This window comes from Ranitomeya variabilis, chromosome 2 (assembly GCF_051348905.1).
Source record: "Ranitomeya variabilis isolate aRanVar5 chromosome 2, aRanVar5.hap1, whole genome shotgun sequence".
In the NCBI taxonomy this organism is placed as follows: domain Eukaryota; kingdom Metazoa; phylum Chordata; class Amphibia; order Anura; family Dendrobatidae; genus Ranitomeya; species Ranitomeya variabilis.
This window is the reverse complement of record NC_135233.1, coordinates 234,414,788-234,430,408: the sequence shown is the minus strand read 5'-3', so window position 1 is coordinate 234,430,408 and position 15,621 is coordinate 234,414,788. Positions and strand designations below refer to the sequence as shown.

Below are 15,621 nucleotides of genomic sequence, written 5' to 3'. Positions count from 1 at the left end.
TTTTTTTTTTGCCAACACTGTATATAGACTCCTGTCCAGAATCTTCATGTACACAGTCCCTATACAACCTCCAGCATACAGACCCCAGACCAGACCCCTCTGATTTGCAGACCAGTGCTGCTCTCCGCTCCTGGACACAGACAGTGTCAGGACGTCTCTGCTGCCGCCTTTGAGCAGTTGACGTACAGGTACGGTGACAGTTCAGTATCAGTAGTCGGGGTCTTGGGAGATTTCCCCTTTTTCCCCAAGTGTCTGGAACTTTCCTGCAGATTTAGGCCACACACTATAAACTCTGCAGCTTCTTACACGTGCCGTGTGCCCTCTTCCATCTCTTACCATGGAACCGCCATATTGATTTACCGCTACTTCTCAGTCAGTCGTCTGCGCTGGCAATCCTCCAGTCCTTCCCTTAATTCATCCTCGCCGTCAGCCATTACCAGCTCTGGCGGGACGGCGTTTTATGGGTTGAAATAGCTGCTTTATAAAAGATCCATAAAATACTTCACAAAGCTGCAGAGTAAATGTCGCTTCTGCAGCCGCAGACACTGGATCCTGTGCGGGAAGCGGAAAATTGTAGAATTTACACAGAACGTGTAGTGTCATAAATCTGATCATCCCTGTACACGGCTCAGCATATTATCCCTCCTGTCCTGCAGGCCGAGTTCTCCGATCTGAACCTGGTGGCACATTCTAATGGAACCTTCTCCGTGGACTTGGAGGTGATGAGGAACGGCGTGAAGGTCGTCCGGTGAGTCACACACCCAACTGCTTGTGTTGCCATCTGTAGGGTGAGTCCTGTAGTCCGGCATCTGATGGTCCACAAGTCGGGGGTCATAGTGTTTGCCATCAGTGCAGGCCATTCTGTAAGGTATCTGAGCTCTACAACTACCATTGATCCTGAGAACGAGGGGCAGCAGCTGTGATTTACGCCCTTCACTACTTTTCTTTGCCATCGAGCTGTGCTGTAGCCCCTTCTCTAATATTTCCTTGCACCCTTAGCTGTGCTGTAGCCCTTTCACTACTTTTTCCTTGCTCCCCTGGCTGTGCTGTAGCCCCTTCTCTACTTTTCCTTGCCCCCTGGCTGTGCTGTAGCCCTTTCACCAGTTTTCCTTCCCCCTCAGTTGTGCTGTAGCCCCTTCACTACTTTACTTTGCCCCCCACTGTGCTGCAGCCCCTTCACCACTTTTCCGCACCCCCTACCGGCTGTGCTGTAGCCCCCTCACTACATTTCCTCGGCCCCCCGGCTGTGCTGTAGCCCCTTCACAACTTTTCCTGCTCCCCCAGCTGTGCTGTAGCCCCTTCACCACTTTTCCTGCCCCCCACGGCTGTGCTGTAGCCCCTTCACTACTTTTCCTGTCCCCCGGCTGTGCTGTAGCCCCTTCACTACTTTTCCTGCCCCCACCCCTCCCTGCTGTGCTGCATCACCGTTAGTCTCAAGATTTGGTGGGGGTAATGGACCCTCCTCTAAACTGAAGCAGGTCCTTGCCCATCTGTGTGAGAGGGGCAGATACAGCAACTGCGCATGCCCGAAAAAAAAAATAAAAAAAGCAGCGCATGAGTGACGGCTGTGAGGCGTCTGAATTAGAGGGGGAAGACCTGCCCCCCTGGCGATTTCACAGTATGAGGGACAAATTTCAAAAGCGATTATTGCAGCAGTGCCAGGAACAAGAACTAAAAGAGCCATCTTGTCAGAATGCAGCATTAGTGCTGCACAAGATGGCTCTTTTAGTTACAAACGCCTGGGGGGGGTGACAGGTTCCCTTTAATTTTTTGCCCGTCAGTGTGTTCTGTTTTGAAGATGGTATTTTAATGATTGGTAGCAGCGTCTCATTGAAATCATTCCAGGCCTGAATGCCGAGTAGAGGGCAGTGCCGACAGGTGCCATTACTAATAGTCTGTGTCTAAAGTTCCAGCCAGGGCTGGTGATAACATCTGAGCCCCACGTAGGGATGAGACCTGTGCAGGCTGATACATGGCAGATGTTACATGCATGTTAAAGGTTAAAACTGTCCTCAGGCATTGAATATTTGTAGTCATGTAGGAAGCCGAGATAAGCGGCATCCATGACTACTGATCAATCAGTCCATAATGTCATTCCTCCAACCAGACGTGGTAACCTGGCGTTGTGCCATGGATATCGCCCTGGGCAGTGAATACGCCACAGTTTATATAAGGTACGGTGGGTATGAGGTGTCGCTCTCTCGGACTGCGATCGTGGTACTCATACATTAAAAAGGCGAATAAATGATCATGCCACTGCCATTGTGCCTCATTCTCTGTGAAGGGCGCCCCCTGTGGAGATCTTACAGCACAGCAATAAAGAAACCCCTCATAGCAGTTTGTGTTCAGCAGGAAGGCGGCAGATAAGAAACTTTGTGCTGGGTGACATCTGACATGTCTGTTTACAGCGCCACCCTGAGCCAGATCCAGGCACAGTGATTGTGGAGGAGGCGGCATCATGTGCACAGTGATTGTAGGTGAGGAGACTTCATGGGCACAGTGATTGTGGATGAGGAGGCATCATGGGCACAGTGATTGTAGGTGAGGAGACTTCATGGGCACAGTGATTGTGGATGAAGAGACATCATGGGCACAGTGATTGTAGGTGAGGAGACTTCATGGGCACAGTGATTGTGGATGAGGAGACTTCATGGGCAGAGATTGTGGATGAGTAGGCATCATGGCACAGAGATTATGGATAAGGAGGCATCATGAACACAGTGTGGATGAGAAGACATCATAGGCATAGTGATTGTGGGTGAGGAGGCATGGGAACAGTGATTGTGGATGAGGAGACTTCATGGGCACAGTGATTGTGGATGAGGAGACATCATGGGAACAGTGATTGTGGATGAGGAGAAATCATGGGCACAGTGATTGTGGATGAGGAGACTTCATGGGCACAGTGATTGTGGATGAAGAGACATGAACACAGTGATTGTGGATGAGGAGAAATCATGGGCACAGTGATTGTGGATGAGGAGACTTCATGGGCACAGTGATTGTGGATGAAGAGACATCATGAACACAGTGATTGTGGATGAGGTGACATCATGGGAACAGTGATTGTGGATGAGGAGACATCATGGGCACAGTGATTGTGAATGAGGAGACATCATGGGCACAGTGATTGTGGATGAGGAGGCATGGACACAGAGATTGTGGATGATGAGGCATCGTGGGCACAGTGATAGTGGATGTGGAGGCATCGTGGACACTGATTGTGGATGAGGAGACTTCATGGGCACAGTGATTGTAGGTGAGGAGACTTCATGGGCACAGTGATTGTAGGTGAGGAGACTTCATGGGCACAGTGATTGTGGATGAGGAGGCATCATGGGCACAGTGATTGTAGGTGAGGAGACTTCATTGGCATAGTGATAGTGGATGAGGAGGCATCATGGGCACAGTGATTGTAGGTGAGGAGACTTCATCGGCAGAGTGATTGTGGATGAGGAGGCATCATGGGCACAGTGATTGTGGATGAGGAGACTTCATGGGCACAGTGATTGTGGATGAGGAGGCATCATGGGCACAGTGATTGTAGGTGAGGAGAATTCATGGGCACTGATTGTGGATGAGGAGGCATTATGGGCACAGTGGATGAGGAGACTTCATGGGCACAGTGATTGTGGATGAGGAGGCATCATGGGCACAGTGATTGTGAATGAGGAGACTTCATGGGCACAGTGATTGTGGATGAGGAGACATCATGGGAACAGTGATTGTGGATGAGGAGAAATCATGGGCACAGTGATTGTGGATGAGGAGACTTCATGGGCACAGTGATTGTGGATGAAGAGACATCATGAACACAGTGATTGTGGATGAGGTGACATCATGGGAACAGTGATTGTGGATGAGGAGACATCATGGGCACAGTGATTGTGAATGAGGAGACATCATGGGCACAGTGATTGTGGATGAGGAGGCATGGACACAGAGATTGTGGATGATGAGGCATCGTGGGCACAGTGATAGTGGATGCGGAGGCATCGTGGACACAGTGATTGTGGATGAGGAGACTTCATGGGCACAGTGATTGTAGGTGAGGAGACTTCATGGGCACAGTGATTGTAGGTGAGGAGACTTCATGGGCACAGTGATTGTGGATGAGGAGGCATCATGGGCACAGTGATTGTAGGTGAGGAGACTTCATTGGCATAGTGATAGAGGATGAGGAGGCATCATGGGCACAGTGATTGTAGGTGAGGAGACTTCATCGGCAGAGTGATTGTGGATGAGGAGGCATCATGGGCACAGTGATTGTGGATGAGGAGACTTCATGGGCACAGTGATTGTGGATGAGGAGGCATCATGGGCACAGTGATTGTAGGTGAGGAGAATTCATGGGCACTGATTGTGGATGAGGAGGCATTATGGGCACAGTGGATGAGGAGACTTCATGGGCACAGTGATTGTGGATGAGGAGGCATCATGGGCACAGTGATTGTGGATGAGGAGACTTCGCGGGCACAGTGATTGTGGATGAGGAGTCATCATGGGCACAGAGATTGTGGATGAGTAGGCATCATGGCACAGAGATTATGGATAAGGAGGCATCATGAACACAGTGATTGTGGATGAGAAGACATCATAGGCATAGTGATTGTGGATGAGCAGATATGGGCACAGTGATTGTGGATGAGGAGGCATCATGGACACAGTGATTGTAGGTGAGGAGACTTCATGGGCATAGTGTTTGTGGATGAGAAGACATCATAGGCATAGTGATTGTGGGTGAGGAGGCATGGGAACAATGATTGTGGATGAGGAGACTTCATGGGCACAGTGATTGTGGATGAGGAGACATCATGGGAACAGTGATTGTGGATGAGGAGAAATCATGGGCACAGTGATTGTGGATGAGGAGACTTCATGGGCTCAGTGATTGTGGATGAGGAGGCATGGACACAGAGATTGTGGATGATGAGGCATCGTGGGCACAGTGATAGTGGATGAGGAGGCATCATGGACACAGTGATTGTGGATGAGGAGGCATCATGGGCACAGTGAATGTAGGTGAGGAGAATTCATGGGCACTGATTGTGGATGAGGAGGCATCATGGGCACAGTGATTGTAGGTGAGGAGAATTCATAGGCACTGATTGTGGATGAGGAGACATCATGGGCACAGTGATTGTAGGTGAGGAGACTTCATGGGCACAGTGATTGTGGATGAGGAGACTTCATGGGCACAGTGATTGTGGATGAGGAGGCATCATGGGCACAGAGATTGTGGATGAGTAGGCATCATGGCACAGAGATTATGGATAAGGAGGCATCATGAACACAGTGTGGATGAGAAGACATAGGCATAGTGATTGTGGGTGAGGAGGCATGGGAACAGTGATTGTGGATGAGGAGACTTCATGGGCACAGTGATTGTGGATGAGGAGAAATCATGGGCACAGTGATTGTGGATGAGGAGACTTCATGGGCACAGTGATTGTGGATGAAGAGACATCATAGGCATAGTGATTGTGGATGAGCAGATATGGGCACAGTGATTGTGGATGAGGAGGCATCATGGACACAGTGATTGTAGGTGAGGAGACTTCATGGGCATAGTGTTTGTGGATGAGAAGACATCATAGGCATAGTGATTGTGGGTGAGGAGGCATGGGAACAATGATTGTGGATGAGGAGACTTCATGGGCACAGTGATTGTGGATCAGGAGACATCATGGGAACAGTGATTGTGGATGAGGAGAAATCATGGGCACAGTGATTGTGGATGAGGAGACTTCATGGGCTCAGTGATTGTGGATGAGGAGGCATGGACACAGAGATTGTGGATGATGAGGCATCGTGGGCACAGTGATAGTGGATGAGGAGGCATCATGGACACAGTGATTGTGGATGAGGAGGCATCATGGGCACAGTGAATGTAGGTGAGGAGAATTCATGGGCACTGATTGTGGATGAGGAGGCATCATGGGCACAGTGATTGTAGGTGAGGAGAATTCATAGGCACTGATTGTGGATGAGGAGACATCATGGGCACAGTGATTGTAGGTGAGGAGACTTCATGGGCACAGTGATTGTGGATGAGGAGACTTCATGGGCACAGTGATTGTGGATGAGGAGGCATCATGGGCACAGAGATTGTGGATGAGTAGGCATCATGGCACAGAGATTATGGATAAGGAGGCATCATGAACACAGTGTGGATGAGAAGACATAGGCATAGTGATTGTGGGTGAGGAGGCATGGGAACAGTGATTGTGGATGAGGAGACTTCATGGGCACAGTGATTGTGGATGAGGAGACATCATGGGAACAGTGATTATGGATGAGGAGAAATCATGGGCACAGTGATTGTGGATGAGGAGACTTCATGGGCACAGTGATTGTGGATGAAGAGACATCATGGGCACAGTGATTGTGGATGAGGAGACATCATGGGCACAGTGATTGTGGATGAGGAGGCATGGACACAGAGATTGTGGATGATGAGGCATCGTGGGCACAGTGATAGTGGATGTGGAGGCATCGTGGACACAGTGATTGTGGATGAGGAGACTTTATGGGCACAATGATTGTGGATGAGGAGACATCATGGGCACAGTGATTGTGGATGAGGAGACATCATGGGCACAGTGATTGTGGATGAGGAGACATCATAGGCACAGAGATTGTGGATGAGGAGGCATCATGGACACAGGGATTGTGTATGAGGAGACTTCATGGGAATAGTGATTGTGGATGAGGAAACATCATGGGAACAGTGATTGTGGATGAGGAGACTTCATGGGCACAGTGATTGTGGATGAGGAGACATCATGGGCACAGTGATTGTGGATGAGGAGACATCATGGGCATAGTGATTGTGGATGAGGAGACATCATGGACACAGTGATTGTGGATGAGGAGACATCATGGGCACAGTGATTGTGGATGAGGAGACATCATGGACACAGATTGTGGATGAGGAGGCATCATGGACACAGGGATTGTGGATGAGGAGGCATCATGGACACAGTGATTGTGGATGAGGAGGCATCATAGGCACAGTGATTGTGGATGAGGAGACATCATGGGCACAGTGATTGTGGATGAGGAGACATCATGGGCACAGTGATTGTGGATGAGGGGACATCATGGACACAGTGATTGTGGATGAGGAGACATCATGGGAACAGTGATTGTGGATGAGGAGACATGGGAACAGTGATTGTGGATATGGAGACTTCATGGACACAGTGATTGTGGATGAGGAGACATTATGAGCACAGTGATTGTGGATGAGGAGACTTCATGGGCATAGTGATTGTGGGTGAGGAGGCATCATGGGCACAGTGATTGTGGATGAGGAGACATCATGGGCATAGTGATTGTGGATGAGGAGACATCATGGACACAGTGATTGTGGATGAGGAGACATCATGGGCACAGTGATTGTGGATGAGGAGACATTATGGACACAGAGATTGTGGATGAGGAGGCATCATGGACACAGAGATTGTGGATGAGGAGGCTGTTGTGAACTCTGTTCTTGGGCTCCCTCTTGTGGTCACGAGTGGTACTGTATGAGTGCTATCTTTGGGCTCCCTCTGGTGGCTCTTTTTGTCATTCTGCGGGTCTGTGGCTGGGATCAGCTGTCTCGTCATCTGCTAGTTGGTTTCCTATTTAGCTCACCTGGACCTTCATTGGTTGCCTGCTGTCGATGTATTCAGTGTTATTCTGATCTTTCCTGACTACATTCGTTATCAGTCTCTCCAAGAGAAGCTAAGTTTCTGTTTGTTCATTTTTTGCTCATCAGTGTTCAATATGTTTCTTTGTTTATTATGAGTTCTGTCCAGCTTGCTAATATGTGATTTCCTCGCTTGCTGGTAGCTCTAGGGGGCTGAGTTTCTCCCCTCACACCGTTAGTTGGTGTGGGGGTTCTTGAATTCTCAGCGTGGATATTTTGTATAGGGTTTTTTACTGACCGCACAGTTTCCTATCTATCTTCTGCTATCTAGTGATTAGCGGGCCTCATTTGCTAAATCTGTTTAATTTCTACGTTTGTATTTTCCCCTTAACTCACCGTTATTATTTGTGGGGGGCTTTCTATATCTTTGGGGTATTTTCTCTGAGGCAAGTGAGGTCTTTGCTTTCTCTCTTTAGGGGTAGCTAGTTTCTCAGGCCGTGAAGAGACGTCTAGGATTTCAGGAACGTTCCACGGCTACTTTTAGTGTGTGTTGGATAGGATCAGGATTGCGGTCAGTCCAGTTACCACCTCCCTAGAGCTCGTTCTATGTTCAGTTACTTAGCTGGTCAAATCTGTGATCCTCAGCCACTAAGGATCATAACAGCAGGCATCATGGACACAGTGATTGTGGATGAGGAGGCATCATGGGCATAGTGATTGTGGATGAGGAGACATCATGGACACAGTGATTGTGGATGAGGAGACATCATGGGCACAGTGATTGTGGATGAGGAGGCATCATGGACACAGAGATTGTGGATGAGGAGGCATCATGGACACAGTGATTGTGGATGAGGAGGCATCATAGGCACAGTGATTGTGGATGAGGAGACATCATGGGCACAGTGATTGTGGATGGGGAGACATCATGGACACAGTGATTGTGGATGAGGAGACATCATGGGAACAGTGATTGTGGATGAGGAGACATGGGAACAGTGATTGTGGATATGGAGACTTCATGGACACAGTGATTGTGGATGAGGAGACATTATGAGCACAGTGATTGTGGATGAGGAGACTTCATGGGCATAGTGATTGTGGGTGAGGAGGCATCATGGGCACAGTGATTGTGGATGAAGAGACATCATGGGAACAGTGAAACAAAGATTGTGGATGAGGAGACATCATGGGCACAGTGATTGTGGATGAGGAGACATCATGGACACAGTGATTGTGGATGAGGAGACATCATGGGCACAGAGATTGTGAATGAGGAGACATCATGGGCACAGTGATTGTGGATGAAGAGGCATCGTGGACACAGTGATTGTGGATGAGGAGACTTCATGGGCACAATGATTGTGGATGAGGAGACATCATGGGCACAGTGATTGTGGATGAGGAGACATCATGGGCACAGTGATTGTGGATGAGGAGACATCATAGGCACAGTGATTGTGGATGAGGAGACATCATGGGCACAGTGATTGTGGACGAGGAGACTTCATTGGAACAGTGATTGTGGATGAGGAGACTTCATGGGCACAGTGATTGTGGATGAGGAGACATCATGGGCACAGTGATTGTGGATGAGGAGACATCATGGGCATAGTGATTGTGGATGAGGAGACATCATGGACACAGAGATTGTGGATGAGGAGGCATCATGGACACAGAGATTGTGGATGAGGAGGCATCATGGACACAGTGATTGTGGATGAGGAGGCATCATAGGCACAGTGATTGTGGATGAGGAGACATCATGGGCACAGTGATTGTGGATGAGGAGACATCATGGACACAGTGATTGTGGATGAGGAGGCATCGTGGACACAGTGATTGTGGATGAGGAGACTTCATGGGCACAATGATTGTGGATGAGGAGACATCATGGGCACAGTGATTGTGGATGAGGAGACATCATGGGCACAGTGATTGTGGATGAGGAGACATCATAGGCACAGTGATTGTGGATGAGGAGACATCATGGGCACAGTGATTGTGGACGAGGAGACTTCATGGGAACAGTGATTGTGGATGAGGAGACTTCATGGGCACAGTGATTGTGGATGAGCAGGCATGGACCCAGAGATTGTGGATGAGGAGGCATCGTGGGTACAGTCATTGTGGATGAGGAGACATCATGGGCACAGTGATTGTGGATGAGGAGGCATCATGGGCATATTGATTGTGGATGAGGAGACATCATGGGCACAGTGATTGTGGATGAGGAGGCATCATGGGCACTGAGATTGTGGATAAGGAGACATCATGGGCACAGTGCAGTGAGTGTGGATGAGGAGGCATCATGGGCATAGTGATTGTGGATGAGGAGACATCATGGGCACAGAGATTGTGAATGAGGAGACATCATGGGCGCAGTGATTGTGGATGAGGAGGCATGGACACAGAGATTGTGGATGAGGAGGCATCGTGGGCACAGTCATTGTGGATGAGGAGACATCATGGGCACAGAGATTGTGAATGAGGAGACATCATGGGCGCAGTGATTGTGGATGAGGAGGCATGGACACAGAGATTGTGGATGAGGAGGCATCGTGGGCACAGTCATTGTGGATGAGGAGACTTCATGGGCACAATGATTGTGGATGAGTAGACATCATGGTCACAGTCATTGTGGATGAGGAGACTTCATGGGCACAATGATTGTGGATGAGTAGACATCATGGTCACAGTCATTGTGGATGAGGAGACATCATGGGAACAGTGATTGTGAATGAGGAGACTTCATGGGCACAGTGATTGTGGATGAGGAGGCATCGTGGGCACAGTGATTGTGGATGAGGAGGCATCGTGGGCGCAGTGAACCCACCTGGCTAGCATGCTCGTCTCCCGGTTAGGTTGATGTCTTCTTTAGATTCAGTCCTGTGTGTTCGGCATTGTTAGTCTGAGTCTCAATCTGATTTTGGGTTGTTGGCATAGTTTGGATCTGTCCCTAGGACATAAGTGCCACGGTACATCACCCATATTGTGCCGCAGCTACAGAGCGCGACATTCCTCCGCTGTAGTACTGGTTCTTGGCTACAGGGTGATGCGGCACAGCATACTTTGTCACAGTAAATAATCCCTCCTGAGCCCTAACAGGCCGAGAAATGGCCCCCGGCACATCGCTAATTGCCCTCTGGAGGTAGGTATCACATCTGGGCATCTTCTCATTGAAAATCAGTACACAGAGCAGCTTAATGGCATCACTAGAGTGTGGCTGTGCCAGGTATATAGCCATGTGGCTGACAGCTGGGCATATTCACCATTCATCAGTCTAGGAGAGCTGGGGGGCTGCTGTTGTGGGATTTGCATGGTGGCCATATTGATTTGCCTCCCAGCCGTTGCAGTAACCGACAACCTGACCGATATCGTTCCTTATTCTCCATGTCGGTTCTTCCAGGTCTCTGAAGCCGGACTTTGTCCTCATTCGTCAGCACGCTTTCAGCATGGCGCGCAACGGTGATTTCCGCAGCCTGGTGATCGGCCTGCAGTACGCCGGTGTGCCCAGCCTTAACTCTTTACACTCTGTGTATAACTTCTGCGACAAGCCCTGGGTGGTGAGTATGACATTATAGCATCCGGGAGTTCTACGCCTTTAACACAATTTTCATTTTTGCTTATCCGTTTTTTTCTCCGCTACTTCCAAGGGGACATGACACAACAAGAAAAAAGAGCAATTCTGGGTTTTAGTTTTTTTTTGCTTTTACAGAGTTTACTATACAAGTTAAATAATTTTATATTTAGAGAGATTGGGCTTTTACGCTACCTAATAAGTATATTTATTTGTTTTCATTTAAAATTTTTTTTTAAAAGGGAACCTAACAGGTGAAACATCCTGCCCAAACCGTGGTTATTATATATCAGCCACGGACTGTACGATCACAGCCAGGCGTGTTTGACTCTGAAACACTGTGGCGTTTCATAGAAAAACAAACTTTATGTACTTTATATGCCTGCCGGAGACTGGGCTACGCAGGAGAGTAGTCCTACAGGCGGGTCCCCCATGGCTTCTTCCCGCCTGCTGACAGTTACTGCTAGTTACACAGTGTGACTCTGGTGGCTAAGAAAAGTATAACTTTCTCTGAAACGCAGGGTTTCAGAGACAAACATACATGGCTGTGATCATACAGCCAATGACTGATATATGTAGCCCACAGTTTGGGCAGCTATCACCTGTCAGGTTCTCTTTAAAGTGGAGAAATGGTAGTGATTAAAACATTTTTTTTTTTTACTGTTATTTTTTTTTAATCTCCCGGGTATGAACTTACCCCATCCACCCACACCTAGCAAGCACCATACATGTAAGGTTGATGTCTGAAAGGGGATAATTACCCAAAATGTGATAAATATAATTTTGTGCTCCGTTTCACAGCAGGCTGTAAAGCAGGATGATTAACCCCTTCCCGACCTGTGACACAGCGTATGCGTCATGAAAGTCGGTGCCAATCCGACCTGTGACGCATATGCTGTGTCACAGAATGATCGCGTCCCTGCAGATCGGGTGAAAGGGTTAACTCCCATTTTACCCGATCTGCAGAGACAGGGGGAGTGGTACTTCAGCCCAGGGGGGGTGGCTTCACCCCCCCGTGGCTACGATCGCTCTGATTGGCTGTTGAAAGTGAAACTGCCAATCAGAGCGATTTGTAATATTTCACCTATGAAAATGGTGAAATATTACAATCCAGCGATGGCCGATGCTGCAATAGCATCTGCCATGGCTGGAGACCCCGATCTGCCCCCACTCCACCCCACCGATCGCCTCCCCAGTCGTCCTTTTTGCCCCGATCTCCGTTCCGTTCCCCTCCTCCCTCCTGTCGGCTCCCCCGGTCCTCCTGTCCGCTCCCCAGGTCCTCCGATCCCCCCCCCGTGTTCCGATCCCACCCCCCCATACTTACCTAGCTCCTATGTCCCTCCCGGTGTCCGGCCGTCTTCTTCATGGGCGCCGCCATCTTGGAAAATGGCGGGCGCATGCGCAGTGCGCCCGCCGAATCTGCCAGCCGGCAGATTCGTTCCTGCACATTTTGGTCGCTGTGATAAGTTCTATCACAGCGATCAAAATAAAAAAAATAGTACATAACTCCCCCCCTTTATCACCCCCATAGGTAGGGACAATAATAAAATACAGAAAATATAATTATTTTTGTTTTTCCATTAGGGGTAGGGGTAGGGTTAGGGGTAGGGTTGCACTTAGGGTTGCACTTAGAGCTAGGGTTGCACTTAGGGATGCACTTAGGGATGCACTTAGGGTTGCACTTAGGGTTGCACTTAGGGTTGCACTTAGAGCTAGGGTTGCACTTAGGGATGCACTTAGGGATGCACTTAGGGATGCACTTAGGGTTGCACTTAGGGATGCACTTAGGGTTGCACTTAGGGATGCACTTAGGGATGCACTTAGGGTTGCACTTAGGGATGCACTTAGGGATGCACTTGGGGATGCACTTAGGGATGCACTTAGGGTTGCACTTAGGGATGCACTTAGGGATCCACTTAGGGATCCACTTAGGGTTGCACTTAGGGATGCACTTAGGGTTGCACTTAGGGATGCACTTAGGGATGCACTTAGGGATGCACTTAGGGTTGCACTTAGGGATGCACTTAGGTTTGCACTTAGGGATGCACTTAGGGTTGCACTTAGGGTTGCACTTAGGGATGCACTTAGGGATGCACTTGGGGTTGCACTTAGGGATGCACTTAGGGTTGCACTTAGGGATGCACTTAGGGATGCACTTAGGGTTGCACTTAGGGATGCACTTAGGGTTGCACTTAGGGATAGGGTTGCACTTAGGGATAGGGTTGCACTTAGGGATAGGGTTGCACTTAGGGATGCACTTAGGGTTGCACTTAGGGATGCACTTAGGGATGCACTTAGGGATGCACTTAGGGATGCACTTAGGGTTGCACTTAGGGATAGGGCTGCACTTAGGGATAGGGCTGCACTTAGGGATAGGGCTGCACTTAGGGTTGCACTTAGGGATAGGGTTGCACTTAGGGCTAGGGTTGGAATTAGGGTTAGAATTAGGCTATGTGCACATGGTGCAGATTTGGCTGCGGATCCGCAGCGGATTGGTCACTGCGGATTCGTAGCAGTTTTCCATCACGTTTACAGTACCACGTAAACCTATGGAAAACCAAATCCGCTGTGCCCATGGTGTGGAAAATACAGCGCGGAAACACTGCGTTGTATTTTCCGCAGCATGTCAATTCTTTGTGCGGATTTCGCAGCGTTTTACACCTGCTCCATAATAGGAATCCGCAGGTGAAATCCACACAAAAAAACACTGGGAATCTGCGGTAAATCAGCAGGTAAAGCGCAGTGCGTTTTACCTGCATATTTTTCAAAAACAGTGCGGAAAAATCCGCACACAAATCCGCAACGTGGGCACATAGCCTTAGGGTTAGGGTTGGAATTAGAGTTAGGGTTGGAATTAGTGTTAAGACTAGGGTTAGGGGTGTGTTGGGGTTAGGGTTGGGATTAGGGTTAGGAGTGTGTTGGGGTTAGTGTTGGAGTTAGAATTGAGGGGTTTCCACTGTTTAGGCACATCAGGGGGTCTCCAAACGCGACATGGCGCCACCATTGATTCCAGCCAATCTTGCGTTGAAAAAGTCAAATGGTGCTCTCTCCCTTCCGAGCCCCGACGTGTGCCCAAACAGTGGTTTACCCCCACATATGGGGTACCAGCGTACTCAGGAGAAACTGGACAACAACTTTTGGGGTCCAATTTCTCCTGTTACCCTTGGGAAAATAAAAAAATTGTTGCTAAAAGATCATTTTTGTGACTAAAAAGTTTTTTTCCTTCCATGTTGCTTCTGCTGCTGTGAAACACTTGAAGGGTTAATAAACTTCTTGAATGTGGTTTTGAGCACCTTGAGGGGTGCAGTTTTTAGAATGGTGTCACTTTTGGGTATTTTCAGCCATATAGAACCCTCAAACTGACTTCAAATGTGAGGTGGTCCCTAAAAAAATGGTTTTGTAAATTTTGTTGTAAAAATGAGAAATCACTGGTCAAATTTTAACCCTTATAACTTCCTAGCAAAAAAAAATTTTGTTTCCAAAATTGTGCTGATGTAAAGTAGACATGTGGGAAATGTTATTTATTAACTATTTTGTGTCACATAACTCTCTGGTTTAACAGAGTAAAAATTCAAAATGTGAAAATTGTAAAATTTTCAAAATTTTCGCCAAATTTCTGTTTTTTTTCACAAATAAACGCAGAAATTATCGACCTAAATTTACCACTAACATGAAGCCCAATATGTCACGAAAAAACATTCTCAGAACCGCTAGGATCCGCTGAAGCGTTCTGGAGTTATTACCTCATAAAGGGACACTGGTCAGAATTGCAAAAAACGGCCAGGTCATTAAGGTCAAAATAGGCTGGGTCATGAAGGGGTTAATGAAAAAGTTTACTTTGCTGACATCTAGTGGCCAGCATGTAAATTGCATTATTTTATAATAATAAAATATATTATTTTTGGATGGAGAAGTCATCATCATTACTGCTATGTACTGCTATGATACATGTGTCTGAGTAATTCCCGCCTAGGATCATATTATATGATAAATCACGGATTCCCTCCTGATGACCTCCATTCAGCTTACATAAACAATGTCTTAGGCTACGTTCACACGATCAGGATTTCCATCCTTTTTTTTTCCTGCCCGTTTTTGGAAAACGGCAGCTAAATTCCGCAGTGAATTTGAGCTGCGTTTTCTGATCCTTTTTCTTCAGCGTTTTCCACTGCGGGTTTCCAATAGCAGTTTCCTATTGGAGCTGCTGGAAAACCGGTGCGGAATCCGCTGAAAGAATTGACATGCTACTTCTTTTTTCCGCTGGAAAATCCGCGCGGATTTTCCAGCGGAAAAACGGATCGTTAGCACAGCGGTTTTGGTTTTCCATTGGGTTACATTGTACTGTAACCAACATGGAAAACTGATCCGGATCCGCAGCTGAAAATCCGCTACGGATCCGGATCAA

At 48.1% G+C, this 15,621-nt stretch overlaps 1 protein-coding gene across 4 annotated transcripts in view; it reads left to right on the top strand.

Moving 5' to 3' along the window:
• The window catches only part of SYN1 (synapsin I), a 93,578-nt gene that overhangs the window by 35,109 nt on the left and 42,848 nt on the right, over positions 1 to 15,621 (top strand). For all 4 annotated transcript variants that reach the window (XM_077284022.1, XM_077284021.1, XM_077284023.1 and 1 more), the window contains exons 3-4: positions 657 to 748; positions 11,046 to 11,202. In XM_077284022.1, coding sequence (XP_077140137.1) covers positions 657 to 748; positions 11,046 to 11,202 — 249 coding nt within the window. The remainder of the gene's footprint in view (positions 1 to 656; positions 749 to 11,045; positions 11,203 to 15,621) is intronic.